This window comes from Drosophila subobscura, chromosome A (genome assembly GCF_008121235.1).
Source record: "Drosophila subobscura isolate 14011-0131.10 chromosome A, UCBerk_Dsub_1.0, whole genome shotgun sequence".
In the NCBI taxonomy this organism is placed as follows: domain Eukaryota; kingdom Metazoa; phylum Arthropoda; class Insecta; order Diptera; family Drosophilidae; genus Drosophila; species Drosophila subobscura.
In genome coordinates this window covers 15,562,896-15,579,355 of record NC_048530.1, presented here as the reverse complement: position 1 = coordinate 15,579,355, position 16,460 = coordinate 15,562,896, and the positions used below count along the sequence as shown (strand labels likewise).

At 49.6% G+C, this 16,460-nt stretch overlaps 4 protein-coding genes across 16 annotated transcripts; 1 reads left to right on the top strand and 3 right to left on the bottom strand.

Moving 5' to 3' along the window:
• Positions 1-362: 362 nt before the first annotated feature.
• LOC117900093 lies at positions 363-950 on the bottom strand. Its single transcript, XM_034810314.1, has 2 exons — positions 808-950; positions 363-716 (listed from the first exon to the last, which is right to left on the bottom strand). The coding sequence occupies exons 1-2, from the start codon at positions 811-813 to the stop codon at positions 429-431; spliced, it is 294 nt and encodes a 97-aa protein (XP_034666205.1). The 5' UTR covers positions 814-950; the 3' UTR covers positions 363-428.
• A 1,156-nt stretch (positions 951-2,106) lies between these two features.
• Positions 2,107-11,421, top strand: LOC117899345 (ral GTPase-activating protein subunit beta). 13 transcript variants are annotated; one of them, XM_034809312.1, is made up of 16 exons: positions 2,107-2,654; positions 2,716-2,935; positions 3,172-3,570; positions 3,637-3,897; positions 4,119-4,751; positions 5,765-6,094; positions 6,234-6,374; positions 6,456-6,999; positions 7,062-7,285; positions 7,431-7,622; positions 7,771-7,911; positions 8,447-8,464; positions 8,815-9,369; positions 9,430-10,016; positions 10,087-10,949; positions 11,016-11,421. In XM_034809312.1, the coding sequence occupies exons 1-16, from the start codon at positions 2,463-2,465 to the stop codon at positions 11,128-11,130; spliced, it is 5,415 nt and encodes a 1,804-aa protein (XP_034665203.1). In that variant the 5' UTR covers positions 2,107-2,462; the 3' UTR covers positions 11,131-11,421. The 13 variants fall into 13 exon arrangements, with proteins under 13 accessions (XP_034665203.1, XP_034665192.1, XP_034665246.1 ...); XM_034809301.1 differs by lacking the exon at positions 8,447-8,464 and having other exon boundaries at positions 8,761-9,369; XM_034809321.1 differs by lacking the exon at positions 8,447-8,464 and having other exon boundaries at positions 2,108-2,654.
• Positions 11,422-12,113: 692 nt separating this feature from the next.
• Positions 12,114-13,544, bottom strand: LOC117899807 (glycine-rich protein DOT1). Its single transcript, XM_034810087.1, has 2 exons — positions 13,392-13,544; positions 12,114-13,300 (listed from the first exon to the last, which is right to left on the bottom strand). Exons 1-2 carry the CDS (start codon positions 13,395-13,397, stop codon positions 12,302-12,304), a joined length of 1,005 nt encoding a protein of 334 aa, XP_034665978.1. The 5' UTR covers positions 13,398-13,544; the 3' UTR covers positions 12,114-12,301.
• A 2,045-nt stretch (positions 13,545-15,589) lies between these two features.
• Positions 15,590-16,388, bottom strand: LOC117900051 (uncharacterized protein CG13380-like). The gene is made up of 3 exons (XM_034810250.1): positions 16,197-16,388; positions 15,794-16,125; positions 15,590-15,728 (listed from the first exon to the last, which is right to left on the bottom strand). Exons 1-3 carry the CDS (start codon positions 16,198-16,200, stop codon positions 15,639-15,641), a joined length of 426 nt encoding a protein of 141 aa, XP_034666141.1. The 5' UTR covers positions 16,201-16,388; the 3' UTR covers positions 15,590-15,638.
• Positions 16,389-16,460: the final 72 nt, after the last annotated feature.

Here is a 16,460-nt window from a genome sequence, read left to right as displayed (position 1 = left end):
AATGTTGCAGAGCGGGCGCCAATGTTATGAATGCAGATGTTATGGATAAAGACAGATTATATAATGTTAGAATGAGGCTTAAATGTTAAGTGTGTGTTTTATGGACTTCAATGGTGCTATTTTTAGCTAATGTATTAGCTAAAATGAATGTTTTTGCAGTTAAATTATGAATTTTGTGATTAGAAGAGAGAAGAGATGAAATGTGCGAAACAGCAGAAACGGCAAAACGTGTGGAAACGGTAAAACGGTATGAGAGCGGAGAACATTCTCCCTCAATCTCTCTCTCTCATCCTGCGCAACATTATTTCCTTTTTTCGATGTATTATAATTTATTAATAGACAAAAAAAAAAGAAAATTCGTTTTATACAAGTTTTATACGGTTAATGTTAGCGGTCAGCAGCAGATTATAAGGCACAGAGCACTGCACTTATTTCTGTTTCAGCCAGCCACCGTAGGCCAGGGGAGCATCGTAGACGGCGCCATGTCCGACACGGACGACGGAGGGAACCACGGCCACATTCTCGTAGACGGGCACATGACGGACGACGGGCACTGTACGCACCACTGGCACATGGCGGACAACGGGTACGGTGCGCACCACGGGAACGGTGCGAACCAGTGGCACGGTAGCCACTGGGCCGTAGGCAGCACCATGGATGACACTGCTTTGGGCAAGGGCCAGGCAGGCGGCGAACAGGAGGCAAGCAATGAAGAACTGAAAAGAGGAAGGCGTATTATCCAGTTGCGTGTGTGTGTGTGTGTTTGGAGGAGAGTGCCCCATTATCCTGTGGGGTTTGTGCACTCACCTTCATGTTGAGTTGTTTGGTTGATTGCTTGGTTGGCGGATGATTTGTGTTGATTTGTTTGGCCGAGACAGAGATCTTATATAGTGGCCAGAACCCGCTCGAAAGTAGAGCAATAAAACGGCCAAAGAACACAGCCAGAGGCAACTACAACACAACACAACACAGAACAATATGAATCAATTGGTATCGGAGTTTCGTAAGGCGTCGATATGCAAATTCAAAATCTCAGACACACATCAGTGGAGATACTTGAGAGGTGTTTGCCATTATTAGTGATACTACTACCCCGCAATAATAATGGAATTATTCGCTTTGACGAACAATGCGAGGCAGCATCATAACTTATTTATTTACGAATGAAATAAAACGCCTTTCAAATGCCAGAACAATGAGAACTTGTTCCTCTTCTTGTGGGATGTTCAACAGGTGCCAGTGCCAGTGCCAGTGGCCAGGTGCTCGTCACTCTGTGACGCAGGAGCGACACCTATTGGCGGGATTTCCGCAATGCTTCCACGCCCATTGCCGATTTGTCGCCATTTGATGAATTCTTTTCAAAGAGGCAGGCGCCTTCGGTGTGCAAATTGATCGTCTTGTCTATCTGTGTCCAAATTGCTTTGGGAGTGTTTTTCGGCTAAACTTTATTTATGATCCCATTGTTCACGCCCTATTATGCTTTTCGGTTCAGCCAGCAAAACTGCCAAAACGCATGCAAATTTATGCAAATGCAAACGACGCTTCCTCAATTCAATTTATTTGGCTTTGGCTTTTCCAAAAAAACCCAACTCGAAATAGAAATATCTATGCATGTTAAGTTGATATTTAAAACATGTTTTGTTTGCAAGTTGTCTTCGCTTTGTGTTAGTTATTTTTAAAGATGTTTTCTCCCACGCGCCTTGCTGACACCTTGCAGCACTGAGAGCTTTACGTGCGTGCCGTTACACAGCACTGAAACCAAGCCCAAGCACAGCTGTTCTGCTCTGTACCACTACCGGTTGAGAAGCAACAAGTTGTCGAATTATGCTTTTTTTTTGCTTGACCTTTTTAGTTTGATCTTATATTGTAAGCAATCCAACAAAAATAAGTCATGAAAACTAGTCAACCTCATGCAGAATTGATTTATTAATCGGATACAATTATAGTATACGCGCTGAGAATCTTAACCAGATGGTAATATTAAAAAGAAGATCAAAGTCGAGGAAAATGATTTAAGATTTATGGTATATTTACAGTATATTTTGAAAATGAAAGTGTATGTTTCTGTATTTTCCGAGGGTCTGTCGGTATATTTGATCGATAATTCCGCGGTCACACTGATTGCAATATTACTGCTCAATTTCGTATCAAAATGCAGCAGAAAAAGTGAAAAAGTAAACAAAAATCATATCAATTGGGTTGCTTTGAGACCGCACGATGTCTGGGCAGGGTTTCGGCAGCAGGAACAGGCACAGCAAAATTTGTAGCACCGCCAACATGGCGCACCTGCTCCAATGCTCTTGATGTTGACGTCAACAAAGTGAAATTCGAGTGAACGGAAAAGAGAAACAAACACACAACACACACATAAAAGAAGAATAGCTGCGACAAAAGAGAATCGCTAATTGGAGCGCCGAAATAACACCACTGGAGCATACACACAGAACGGGAACGGGAGCGAAATGTACTCTGAATGGGCCTCACTGTCGGCCCAGATTACGGCCAACAGCTGCGGTGCGCAATGCTTCAGTGTGCTGAACAAATTCCCAGCCTCGGCTGGACGGGAAGTGGTCGTGTCGGTGGTCAAGCAGCTGGGCACCAATCTGGGCATCACACAGAATGCCGAGCCCAGCCATTTGGTCAAGGATGAGGAGGTGAGTATCAATGGGCCATCAATCTGTTGGTGAATCTGACAACTGCGACTCGTCTGTACAGGTGAAATGGTGCATGGATGTCATCTGCTTTGGCCTATCGCTGCCCCTGCAGGAGCACGAGACCATCAAGGACTGCGTGAATGTCTACTGCGAGTGGCTGACGGCGCTGCATCCGCAGCCGCGCATCAGTGTGCCGAAGCCCATATGCGAGGATGCCAATCTGTATGCACGCCAGATAATCAATCACTTTCACAATCTGTTTGTGCCGCGCCAGGGCGAAAGTAAGTACATCAAGTCGCCAATGCAGACATCCATCGATCCGCTGTCTATTGCCGCCACTGCCCCATAAATGTCCACTCGCTGTGTCTTATGTATTAACCCCCATCTAAATTTCAAGTCTTGCCATTTCTATACCAAACCACGCTTGGTAGGTTGCTCGAACTTATTTACATTTCGATGCCAGAAGCTGGCGGGATACGGGCGTGACTAATGAGTTCCTTTTTGCTGGCCATTTCAGGTGCCGACACCATTAAGCGGCAGGCGGTGCTGTGTCATCGGGTGCTGCGCACACTTCAGCAGACGGCGCAGATATCGCAGCTGATGGATCGTCAGACGTGGGACACGCTGCTGCTCTTCCTGCTGGCCATTAACGAGATTCTACTGGCGCCGCCCACCGTCAAGGATGATGTCGGCGATCAGCTGTGCGAGCGTGTGCTCTCCGTGCTCTTTGAAGTGTGGCTGCTGGCCTGCGTGCGCAGCTTCCCCTCGCCCTCGATGTGGAAAACGCTGCAGGAGTCGTGCTCCATGTGGCGGCATCGCGTGGCCCTGGTCGATCAATGGAATCGTGTCAACTTGGCCCTCACCTCCCGCCTGCTCGAGTTCAGCTATGGCCCAGCGTTTCCGCAGCTCAAAAATGGTTTGTGGTGCCCACAAGTGTGTGTCTCTGGCAAATGTCACTCATGCAGCTCTCTGCCATCCACAGCCGACGAGGATGGCCAGCTGATACCTGTGGGCATGTCGAACGATTGTGTGGCCCAGACATGGTATCGCTTCTTGCGCATGATCGGAAATCCCACGGCGCTCTGCTCACCGCACATCATCAGCAAATCGTCGCACTTCGTGCAGTGGGCGCTCACCCACGAGAAGGGCGCTGAGACGCACCAGCATCCGTGTCTGCAGCAGCTGCCGCAGATCTTTCTCAACGCCATGAAGGGCATCTCCAGCCAGGTGGATGCGTTTCTGGGTAAGAGCCGAACCCTCGCCCCAATCTCTCACTCTCTCATCCAGCGACCATAGGCTTCAAGTAGCAAATAGTTTTTGTGGTAGGCTGCTAGCCCAGTATTACTCTCTCTTTCTCTCTCTCTCTTTCTCTTGTTCGTTTGTTCATCTCTCTCGCTTATCTAACCCAACAAAAACTTGTACTTAAAACCGAAAACCCAACCGAAAAATGGGCTATTTGAGTAGGCGTTTATCAGCCGCCGCCACAGCAGACGGATAATGTCGTGACAAATCTAATGGAGATACGTCACTCGCTGAACGAGGCCACCTCCTCCACGCTGCAGCAGTTTATCCACTCGAGCAGCGCTTCGAATATATCTGCGAATGGCCTGCAGCAGCAGCAGGGCTCCGGTTTGGGCTCCGGCTCCGGATCCGCCGCGCAGCAACTGCAGCTCCAGCTGCAGCATCAGCATCTGCATCACCATCACCATCTTCACTATCCGCACTTGCATTTACATGGCGCTGGCAGCTTCCTGCGCGACAATTTCATGAGCAACTCGGCCAGCACTGCCCTGAACGCCATCATGGGTCATCACGGTCATCATCAGCATCCGAATCAGCTCCATCAGCAGCAGCAGCAGCAGCAGCAGCTATCACTCTCCCATAGTGGAGCCTCGCCGACGTCCAGCGCCAGCGCCTCTGCGGTGGGCAGCACCAGCGCTGGTGGCAGCCACTCGGCCGGAGTCGTTGGCAGCATATCCTTTAGCACGGCTGAGGCCAGTCTGGGGACAACAGCTGCCACGAGCACGCCCACACCGCCTCTACAGCGACGATTGGCCAAGAGTTTTAGCGTGGCGCCCACCATAACGCAGCAAAAGGGTGCGAGAACTCATCTAGAATCTAGAACTAGAATGTTTTACTCAATGTTGTGCTTTGTTTTTGTATTGTAACCTGGCAGAAGGCAGTGCGAAGAGCCTCCTCCAACCATCAAAAGTGTCGAACCAAGAAGCTCTTTCTCTATTATTTTAGCACAAGAATCTTTTTTTACGTCCGAATCTAAGCAATTGAATTATTGCACTCATCCGAAAGTGCTGATGGGGCAAGAGGTGTCCGAATTCTCATAGAAATGTTTACTTGGGAATACTTAATCTAGCTAAACGCTTCATTGGTTGCTTTATTACTGCTCTGCCAGGGCGTTTGGGCCTTCGGAACACCGAAGTAAATTTCATTTGTCGTGCTTTTTGATTTGGCTTTTGCATTCCCTGTGATTTACTTAGCTTGCCTCGAATGTTGACTTAATGCTCCATTAATTGTATTCGCCATTAGCTCCCAGATCGGTGTTTATGTTTTAGTTTTAGCTTCACGATGACTTGACACGAGAGCAACCTGCCTCGGGGCACCGCGCACCGCGCACCGCATGCACGTTTTGCATTTTAGTTTTTTCCTTCGTTTTTGTATAATTTGTTCCGTAGCATGAGTGGAATAATCTGTGTGTAATTGCTCGGAGCGCGAGTGTGGCTGTGGAGTGGAAGAGTAACTGTGTTCCACTTTGCGACTGCCATCGCATCGTAGCAGCAGATTCACATTCCCATTCCCATTCCAATTCCCATTCCGATTCCCATTCGAATTCCAATTCCCGTTCCGGGACCCAAGCCTGGTCCCATTATGCATTGTATTTTATCTATTGTACGCCCACAATTAATGCCAGCCACATTGCATGTGTGATGGCAGCGGGCAGGCTCCTCTCTGCCACTGCCTCGCTACTAATTTCTCACACTTGCTCTGCTCTACTCTACTCCACCGCTCTCTCTCTCTCTCTCTCTCTCTCTCCACAACACAACACGCACATTCCAACACCCAAACACACACACACACACGAATGCTTTGTGCAGGCTTGAGCAAAACCTCGCTTATCGGCCTCACGGGAGGCGGTGCACGCAATGCGATCGGCAGCAGCAGCAACAGCAGCAACAGCAACAACAACAACAGCTACACCCACAGCAGCGGCTCGACGAGCGCTGGCCCAGTCCAAGGCTCGGGTGGTGGTGGTGGTGGTGGTGCCGCCGTTGCCCCTGGCATTGGCACTGGCATTGGCCCTGGCTCCGGTTCTGGTTCTGGCACTGGTGGCCAGGCACCAACTCCGGTCTCGGCCGCTGGGGCTGCGGCACCCACAACGCCAACATCGACATCGGGTCCGCCCTCGGCGAGCAGCAGCATCAACTGTAAGTGTTGTGCGAAACATTTGTCGCTTCTGAAACAATCTAACAGATGTTTTCCCTCGCTCACAATCTCCTCTCACCCTTTCTCTATCTCTCTATCGCCCTCGGCTCTGCTCTGCTCTGCTCTGCTTTGCGTTTTCAGCTCTGCCACTGACAGCGATGGGAGCCGGCACTGAGCTGGCGGTGGCGCGGCCCAAGTGTAACAGCATTCTCCACGTATTCCACGAGTGGCTGTTCGAGGCAGCGCACATAGGTGGCGATACCTGGCGCCAGAATCGCAAGAGTAAGTAGTGGAACACAGCAGCAGCAGCAGCTGCAGCAGCTGCAGCAGCTAAAGGATCTAAAGGATATTTTCGTCTCACAGAGCAGGCATGCGAGGCTAGCAAGCGGCCATCGTCGATGATCATGGAGCACCGCAAGGGTTCCATTTCGCTGTCGCAGCCCAACTCGCTGAACGATCCCGCCTCACTGCCGCCCACGCTGACCATCGACAAGTACGAGTCGGGCCGTGCCGAGGCCATTGGCACACTGTGCAAGATCTTTTGTGCAAAGAAGACCGGCGAGGAGATATTGCCAGTGTATTTGGCTCGCTTCTACATGGCCCTGCAGCAGTGCCTCAAGATCACCGAGTCGAAGGAGTGCGATGAGACGCTGGCCAGCATACTGCTGCACTCGGGCGATCTCTTTCGCCTGGATCTGGATGGCATCAATGTGCTGCTGCCGGGCTTCATAGCCGCCCTAGAGATTGTGCTGCCCGACAAGGATCTGAAGCTGAAGACACAATCCATGGCATTCAATCGCACGGAGCTCCGGCGCTCGGCCATCAACATATTGCTGTCGATAATGGTGCTGCCACTGCACTATCAGGCACTGCCCATCCGTGATCTGTCCAGCGAGACGAGCGAAAAGTAAGCAGGAGTGACAGCAAAGGGACTTCCACTTATCCTCACCCTTTCTTTACCTCTCCTAGAATGTTCACATTCATTCAGCTGAAGTCGCGTCTCATGAACATTCTGATGAATGCGCTGCAGGTGGAAACAGATGCCCAGAACACACACATGCTGCTGGGCGGTCTGCTGTTGTGCGTCCAGGATGCCGTCACCTTCGAGGAAACGGACATGGGGGGCACGGCCTCCACTCATATGCACAGCTCTGGCGGTGCACAGCACCACGAGGCCAATCTACTCAGCTCGGGTAAGGTTTTTTGTAGGAGATCAGCAATTAACTTCTTGATTTGATTTCGTATCCACATTCTTTTTTGTTGTTTAATTTGTTCTGTATTTATTTATTTTTTCGCATTTTGTGTAAACTTTTTTGTGCTGTGGTGCTGATGGAACAGCTTGCTCGGAGCGTTCCGCCTCGCTGGTCAGCGCTGGCACGGCCAGCTTGGGTGCCCAAACGACGGCCACCATGGGCGCTGGTTCGGGCTCCATGCGCGACACGGCCTCGGCCCACGATTATCCAAGTTTAACCATCTCCGATGACATGTCATTTGAGTTTGGCCAAGAGCTGGAAGGCGTGACCACATATGGTAAAGAGAACGATTTTCTATACATTTTTTGTTGTTCTGTGTCCCGTTCGGTTTCCCTTGCATTTCATTTTTGTTTCATCGTTCGATCGCGCAAAGTTCTTAATCAAATTTGACTACAAATTTATTTTCACCAAATCTCAACTGACAGATAATGCCCATGCGCTGTTTGTGCGTGCCACGTATTTGGTCTGCCATCGGCTCATCTCGTCGTGGAAAACAGACTTGAATGTCTCCCTGGCCGCCCTGGAGCTGTTGTCCGGCTTGGCCAGGCTGCATATACGCGAAACAGGTAGCGTGTCTCCTTCACTCCATAATTGAATGTGCATGAACGGTTTTGGTGCTACTCATTCCCCCTTGCAAACGCATTGATCGGATCCTTACTAACAACTATGTGTATATCCCGCTTGTTTGTCTGTCCAAAGCCTAGGTTAAGCTTCAAAGTTGAATTTACCATAAAGGTGATGTCGTCCGCTGTGTGTGGGGGAGTACCAGCAGCTTATTCACCTCGCTCCAATAAATTCACCTTGCGTGTGTCTCCGCTGTCTTGGGTGTTTTTCCATGCTAATTGTTATCTAACGGGATCTTGAATGCATTTGCAAAGGAATTGCAAGACGCGGTGTCGCCGTGGATAATTCTTTCATTTGTTTTCCTGGTGTTAATGTCGTTGTTTTTCTGTCGTCTTTTATTTTTGCTCGTTTGTTTTCCACTTGACCACTGTGAATGTGTGTAAACCCAAATCCAAACCCCCCCTCCCCCAATCCTTAACCCCACCTTAACACTTTGACTGTCCAATTTTTGCTTTTGTGAATTTTTCGATGCGGCAGCCAGGAAGTTTACAAATGGTAATTGATTGAAATGCTAACAAAACCAAACTAACGCCACTATTTTCTGTCTTTCTTTCTTTCTTTCGTTTACTTTTCGATTCGTTTCTTTTCTAATCACCATCTAACCCCCGAACCCGAAACCGTAACACTCATTGACAATTGATAATTGCAATTATTTTCTATATATTTCGTTTGTATATCCACAACAAAAAAACCCCCACAAATATCAATGTAAATAACACACCAAAACACCACAAACCAAACCAAACCAAACACACCACACACCAAACACACCACACCACAACCCACCTTAGACACATTAGTGAAAATCTATGAAGCTAGTCAGAATCTAACGATAATCTCCTCAGACGCTCTAGAGTGCAAGCGCGCCGTCAAGTGGATATGCGACTACATATGCTATCAGTGCTCGAGGCCACCGCCGGCGCACAGCAAGGATCTGCATAGCACAATTGTGGCTGCGTTTCAGTGCACCGCCGCCTGGCTGATGCAGCATCCGTATTTGCTGCAGGACAAGGACTGCCTGCAGACGGTGCTCGAGGTGGTTGAGCTGGGCATATCGGGCACCAAGAGTCAGAGCAAAAGCGGCGATATACCCAAGTTCAAGGATGAGAAGGAACTGAAGCCGGCCTCCATGCGGGTGCGAGATGCGGCCGAGAATCTGCTCACCATCATCCTCGAACAGGTTGGCTATTTTCCCAGCGAATGTGGCCCCGAGTCCATATCATCGCTGCTCGATGAACTGGCCCTGATGAAGCACTGCAACTCGATGGTGCCAGCGGCGGCGGCCAGCACCGAGCAGGCCATTGCCAAGTTCAAGTATTTTGTGACGGAAAACTCGACCATTTTGGCACTGCTCGAGGAGCCGCTGGGCAATGATCAGGATCCGCAGCCAACAGTGACACGTGAGTGCAGTCTTGAATCAGTTTTTGACTTGTTCGCTTTACTTTTGTTTGTTTCGACAGTGCTGATCCGTGGACCATTTGGCCGACATGCGTGGACCATGCAGCTGCGACACTTGCCACGCAGCAAGTCGGGCATCAAGTACCATGCCATCAATCCCGGCCGTCCCATACCCATGAACGATGTTAGCCAGCGGCCCGAGTGCGAGCAAAAGAACTTCCCGGACGGCGTGGACAAGGTGCAGCCGTGCGTGGCCGACTATTCCATACCCACCATCGATCAGATACGCGAGCAGTATGGTTCCGCCAGTATACGGGAGCTGGAGGCGCTGCTCGAGAACCAGAGCATACACGAGAAGCTGGCCTGGGCGGAGGCGGACAACAGTGTGGACAGTCTGTCGCATTCGCAGGAGTGCGTGCCGCCGTTGGTGTGCCAAGAGTTTCATGCCGCACGGCTATTCCTTTCGCATTTCGGTTTTCTCACCTTCGAGACACGCAATCCGCACAATCCAGCCGAGGCGCTGGGCACACCGCCCCAGCGACCGCTCATCGTGCTGGACACAAAGTCGACGGCATTTGCCGCCGATCTGGATCGACTGGACAAGCTCAGTGCCCGCACCCACGATACCGTCTATGTGTTCTACGTTAAGGTAAGGAACCAAAATGGCAACCAAGAATTTCCATTCCTAATTTCCGATTCAAAACAAATTTTCCCTGCAGACGGGTCAGACGAGTGCCCAGCAAATAATTGGCAATATGGTCGAGGAGACGAGCCACACTTATGATCCGCATTTTGCCGGCATGCTGCAGACCCTCGGCTGGCCGGTGCTGGTTGCCGATCACTCGGGCTGGACGGGCTTTGCCCACAACTCCTGGTCGCTAAAGGGAACGCCAGAGGAGCAGCAACAGCAGCTGCAGCTGAAATCCAATGTGCCCAGCGAGCTCAATTACAATGGATCACAGCGTGTGCTCTATTGGGCGGATGTCTCGTCGGAGATTGCGTTCGTGGTGCCGACAACGTGGAATCTTCGCTACAACAGCGACACGAGCGATGGCGGCAGTCTCTCCGGCAGCGATCAGCTTGGCACGAGCAATGTTTGGGCACGTTGCGAGTCGGAGGCAGGAACTGGTGCAGCCAAGTCAAAGCCGCGTAATCTCAGCTTGGAATTGGACACGAGCACGGGCACTGGGCGCAGCCAAAAGGATCCTGTGCCACCAACGCGTCGCAAGGGGAACGTAACCAAGCCGACGCTGCTCGCACAGGCTCCGGCCAAGATCTTCCTCGTGTGGCTGGAGAGCTACGAGGACTACCTGAACTTCCCGCTCGAGGATCTGCTCGCCTACACACGCACCGGCGAGGAGCTGCACTCGCTGCAGCAGCCCCGGGCCGCTGACTGTCATGTGATCTTCGTGCACTCGTTGCTGTCGGGACTGTTAAGGGTCAAGCTGCAGGGCCCGCCCGGTCGCATGAGCTTTGCCACGCCCCTAGTCGATGGCATGGTGCTGAGTCGACGCGTCGTTGGCAATCTGGTGCGTCAGACGGCCCTAAACATATCCCGCAGACGGCGACTGGACAACGATAAGTAAGATTTGAGTCACAGCAAAGGATTTATTCGAATTAATATTGATCTTTTTGTGTTTGTGTACAGCTATCAACCGCCGCATGTGCGACGCCGCTTGAAGGTGCAGGACATTGTCCAGAAGTACAAAATGGATTTGAGCGAGGCCGAGCTGCTGGCCCATCTGTTTCAGCGTGCAATTTAGCCGGTCGTTGGCAACACAAGTATTTACTAAACCTAGAATTAAGAACACCACCAAAATGGCCTGTCCATGCCTGTATTATCGTGTGCTTAACTAAAATCTACCAATCATTCTACCCGATTCCCGAACCAAGGGGCAAACGGTATGGGATTCACTGCAAGGCTCCCCAAGTATCGATATCGATGACTATATCGATGACTCTTGCAGCTATTCTAATTTGTATTTATATATTTTTTTTTACTAATAAATCGAATTATTATACTTTTTAAAAGTATAAGCAGCGTTGTACTTAAATTCATGATCTCCGCCTCCCTCTTGGGTAATCTGTGCAGCTGGTGAAGAGGAAACCGCGTAAAGTGGGTCAAACATCCGAAAACAATTTGGCCCCACGGCTATGTGACACACACACACACACACACAAACAGCTGAGAAGATCGCATGAAGCAGAGTGAAAGTAAAATAAAACAAATTTCGGATATGTAAGATGTAAATCGTTGAATGAATCAATATAATCCAACTAAAGGGAGTCATAATTGTTCTAATTTGCCACAACTGAGATCATTAACTGTTTGAGTTTGTGTGGCTTTCAATCAGAGAAATCATTCATTAAAAACCACTTCGAAATACAACAAGCTACGCGGCGCGTGTTTTCTTCGAAGGTCGTGTGCCGTGTTGCGTGGAAAGGTGGAAACTTGCCCTCCAATTTTGTGGGGGAATTTTGTAAGCTGTGGAATTGGGCTTCGGTATTGAGCCGGTCCAACAGTTCGCAACGCCTTCAACGATGGTTAATCAATTCAAATTGTTGCTGCGGCTGAGGGCCATCAATGAAAGTCGTGATATAATAATAATAACAATAAAATGAAACCACCACAACAAAGTTACATCTGTTCGTTGTGTTTTTGTTTTTGTTTTGTTTTGCATTTCGTTGATGTATTTATTTATTAACAAAATAATTTAAATTAACAATGAAGAGGCGCTTTGAGCCCATGGGGGTTTTTCTTTTCTTTTTTCTTTTTTGTTTGTACTTTGGTCACAAAGCAATGACTGTGCGAGAAGGACTAGCCTATGAAAAAAAATAATATAAAATAGATAAATTTATAGTTGATAAAAAAAAAGTATTAATTTGGTCTAGCTAACTAAGCTGGTAGCGGTGCCACTGGTGCCACTGGTGCCACTACCAGGCAGAAGAAGGTGGACCACCGCTGCTCCAGCCAGCGCTGGGCGCGGGGGAGCCACCGCTGCTCCAGCCACTGCCGCCATGGGAGGAACCGCCACCGCTGCTCCAGCCACTACCGCCATGAGAGGAACCGCCGCCATTGTTCCAGCCACTGGCAGCAGCGCCAGCCTGCACATGTTGCTGCTGCTGCTGCTGATTGTCCTGGACGCGCATCACCTTCAGTGTTCCACGCTGCACAACGTGGCCGCTCTTGAAGAAGGCACCCTGAGCCTGGTCGGCCTTCATGATGATGGCATTGCCCTTGCTGCCGTATGCATTGATCAGCTGGCCATTGATGGCGCCCACACCAGCTGAACCGCCGCCACCGCCGCCGAAGGCATCCTCTTGCAGCACCAACTGCAGAATCTGTGGCAGAATTGCGTTGAACTGCTGCACATCGTAGGATGAGGAGCCGCCATAGCCATGACCAGAAGCATACGATTGTCCATAGGAGTGGGATGAGTGACCCTGGTCATAGGAGTAGCCACCGCCGCTTACTGCGTGGTAAGCCACTGGAGCTGGAGCTTGCTCGATGACTTTAAAGACTTGCTCCTGCTGACCGCCATAGGAGCCGTGACCGTGACTGTGGCTGTGGCTGTGACCGTGATCATGTCCATAGCTGTGTCCACCGGCCACGATGCCACCTGCTGATCCACCAGCATTGCTGTAGCCTTGCCCCTCCTGCAGAATGACTTTAATGATCTGGGCTGAGCCACCGCCTCCGCCGCCGCCATGCGAGTAGCCATGACCATGGGCATATCCATGTCCACCGCCACCTCCTCCATGACCACCTCCGTGACCGCCTCCGTGACCTCCTCCAGAGCTAGGCGTGGCAATCACATTGTATGTGGTCTTGCTTCCTCCTCCTCCACCGCCGCCACCACCGCCGCCGCCGCCAAGTAACGACAGGAAGGTGGCATTGCAGGCGCAGACCGTGGCCAAGAGGCAGATGAAGACCTAACCGTCATAGAGAGTAACCGTTCCGTTTAGTATGTTTATCCATTTGTTATCCAAAGACTCCGGTTGATCCGTGATGCGATCGACTTACCTTCATGTTAGCTGGAATCGTTGACTCTCTCGGAGATTCTCTCTAGTTGTGAGTGTGTGCGGTGCGGAAGGAACACCTGTGCGCGTCGAGCTGTTCCCGGTAGGTGAATGATGCCCAGCTACGCGCTTCCCGTAGCTTTTATACATAGATCGGATATGGGCTGCCCATTGGCCCACTCCCGTTAGAGGCGACGCAACCCGCGAGAGATGGAGATGGAGATGAAGAGATGGCGATGGCGATGGCAATGTCAATGGAGAGATGTGTGACGTCAGCGATGAAGAGCTGCCGATATGGACTCATCGTAGCTGCTGGGCTGCTGCTCTTGCAACTCACATTGGATGCTTGAACACTCACGCACGCATCTGAATGGGAGCGGGCCGGCCTACCCGCCACCCAAAACAGGGTGCCATGTCGGAGATAATTGATGCTTCGCTCGGGCCCCGTTAGGTTAATCCACTTTGTCGGTGAGGCACCCGTTTCCGCGTTGCCATCGTCTTCAATGGCCAAATAATATGCAACACTAACAACGCTGGCGGAGGCAAGCAAACAAAAACAAACAACTACAAACAGATAACACACAAGCCTAGGCAGACCGACCAAACAGCTGTGTAGCGGGGAGGGGGCTTCGTCGGTCAAGCAGGGCAGAGGCAGAGGCAGAGACAGGGCCAAACGTTGACGATGGCATAGACCGCAACCGCGACTGACCGGCTCTTTGCATACGATTATCGATTTGGGCGCATCGGTGAGCTCTGAGTCGAGTCGGATGGGATCGGATCGGATCGGATCCAAATCTGCCTCTTGGGTCGTTCGGATTGCAACAGCAACAGCAACAGCTCTTCGTGTGCTCACACACCTATGCACATGTGTCGATTGGGCCAATCTCTTGCGCTCTCTGGGAAAGAAACGGATTGGCAGCCGGACACCGTAGTCCGAGTCGACAGCCGGATTATTATATCATGCAACATAATTTGAAATTTGTTAATTTTGTGTGCATTTTTGTATAAATTATTTAATGCGCGCTGTTGCGCATGTTGCCCCGACCACAGACCGAGCCAGACCTTCGAACCCCCTCCGACCCAGTGTAGTCTCTTTTGCTCTTCTCTTTGATTTGCTGATGACCCGTTACCCGGCTCGATTACAAGCTCCATCTGAAGAGCACACACACACACACACACATACAGCACACAAATATTTAAGCGTTCGGCATTTTAGCACCTTGTTGTTTCTGTAGCTATAGCTGTTTCGGTTGCTGTCGGGGCAGGCCAGTCAGTCGTCAGTCTCCCAGGTCTCGGAATGGAAATCAGAGTGATCATAATGAGGATGATTTGACGTGCTGTGTGCAAATACTTGGCCTGATCAATGGCCCATCCAATGGCCGGCTCCAGTCCAGTGCAGACGCTTGAGTCACCTTATGCAACAGCGATATTGGTTTACGATATGTCATAAAACATACAAATGTATGTACATATATTTAAATGCATAAATCTATGACCGAAATTCCGAACGCTGATGATAAATCTGCTCGTATTTGTGTCACACAAATGGCAGCCAAGCCGAATTCCAATCCAAATTTTAGCTTGGTGTTCATTCTCGAAAGGGTTTTTTCATGATTGTTTGAATATTCTTAGAAAAGCGAAAGTTTACCCAGGCCACAAATACCTACAATCTTACGCAAACTAATTCCACATATTATTAAACCTGTAGAGAGAAATGTTTCGACGCAAAGTTGGAAGCTACAAATATCTAGCAATGGAGTGCTAACAACACAGCTCAAGTCTCTAGCTTTCCAGTAGGTATGTAAATTATTTGTTTCACCAAATGGAAGTACCACGGAAACAGCGGGTTTGCACATGCTTCTTCCTATTCCTATTCCAAACAAGAAAACAAGAACAAGTGCAAGACAACAAGAAGCTGTCGTTGTCTTTCGGGTAACAAACCAATCGATCTAAATTGCTGCACTGGAGGACTGGAGGACTATTTGCGCTTGCAAGTCCTGTGGAAGCTACCAAACGAGTCTTAGTGCTTCTGCTGATCTGCGTTTGACTATTGGACACAGAATTCACACACAGAAAATACGAAGCCTCGCATAAATACATTAATGCAAGAAACTATGTCTGCCTTGACAAAAATTAATTGAATGTATTGTTGAATGTTGAATTGAAACACACATTTACGAATGTAAATTGATTCTGCTGGTGTCGAGTATCAAACTCGGCTTGTAGATCATCATCGGGTAGTTCGGCGTCCTCAATCGTGCGGATCTGATCCCAATTCCTTGATTACGTCACTGTCCGCCCCACAGTAGGGACACTCGCGAAAGTCCATCAGGAACGCCACCTATGGACACATGGGATGTTTCAACCAAAAAAACCAACAGAAAGCAAACGCAGGCAATGACTCACCTCTGGATGCTTCTCGCATTTGGCGCCAATGCGTCCATGGAAGGACTGGTGGCAGCGGCCACACTTTAGAGATTTCCCTGGACGCTCGCATATGCATGTCTTGACAATGGTTTTCTTGGATTTCATATTCGGATTGATATACTGCTGCTCGACTAACTCCACATTGCTGTTGACGTCCACGTCCACGTGTTCCTTGACGACATTCTTCGATCGCTTTCGAGCCATGGACATTTTCTGCGCCTTAAAGTTGATCACGTCACGCGGCGACGATGCAGTCAGATTCCCGTAGCGAGCGTTCAGACGGGCAAAAATTGAATTCTGATCAGTTCCCTCTGATTTTGGGATTGTAATTATATTATTATACACATTTCTCACGTCTCTCTTGCATGCATTGTATATTTACCCATTTTGCTTTTGATTTACACGATTTTGTTGTTTATTAGTTGGTAAAACGGCGCCCAAGTGATAATTTATCAAAGTGCGTTCACTTGCCACAATTATAAGCGGTGTACGCTTATACAAAAGTCTAAATTGAAATATTAACAAGAGCAATTCCACAAATTACGCCTTTGAATTTTTTTTACTTGGCCTGCTATTGTCATTTCTGGTAACGGTGATCACCAGTGCTGTGAAGCGCAGGATCCTTGAGCGTATTAACTATCGAAAG

Bases quoted from the DNA above. Each gene is read 5' to 3' on its own strand.
- LOC117900051 (XM_034810250.1), bottom strand. The intron at 15,729-15,793 runs GTGAGTCATTGC...ATGTGTCCATAG, and splicing joins AATGCGAGAAGCATCCAGAG to GTGGCGTTCCTGATGGACTT.
- LOC117899345 (XM_034809301.1), top strand. From the start codon at position 2,463: ATGTACTCTGAATGGGCCTCACTGTCGGCCCAGATTACGGCCAACAGC. The intron at 3,898-4,118 runs GTAAGAGCCGAA...CTATTTGAGTAG, and splicing joins CCAGGTGGATGCGTTTCTGG to GCGTTTATCAGCCGCCGCCA. The intron at 10,950-11,015 runs GTAAGATTTGAG...GTTTGTGTACAG, and splicing joins CGGCGACTGGACAACGATAA to CTATCAACCGCCGCATGTGC.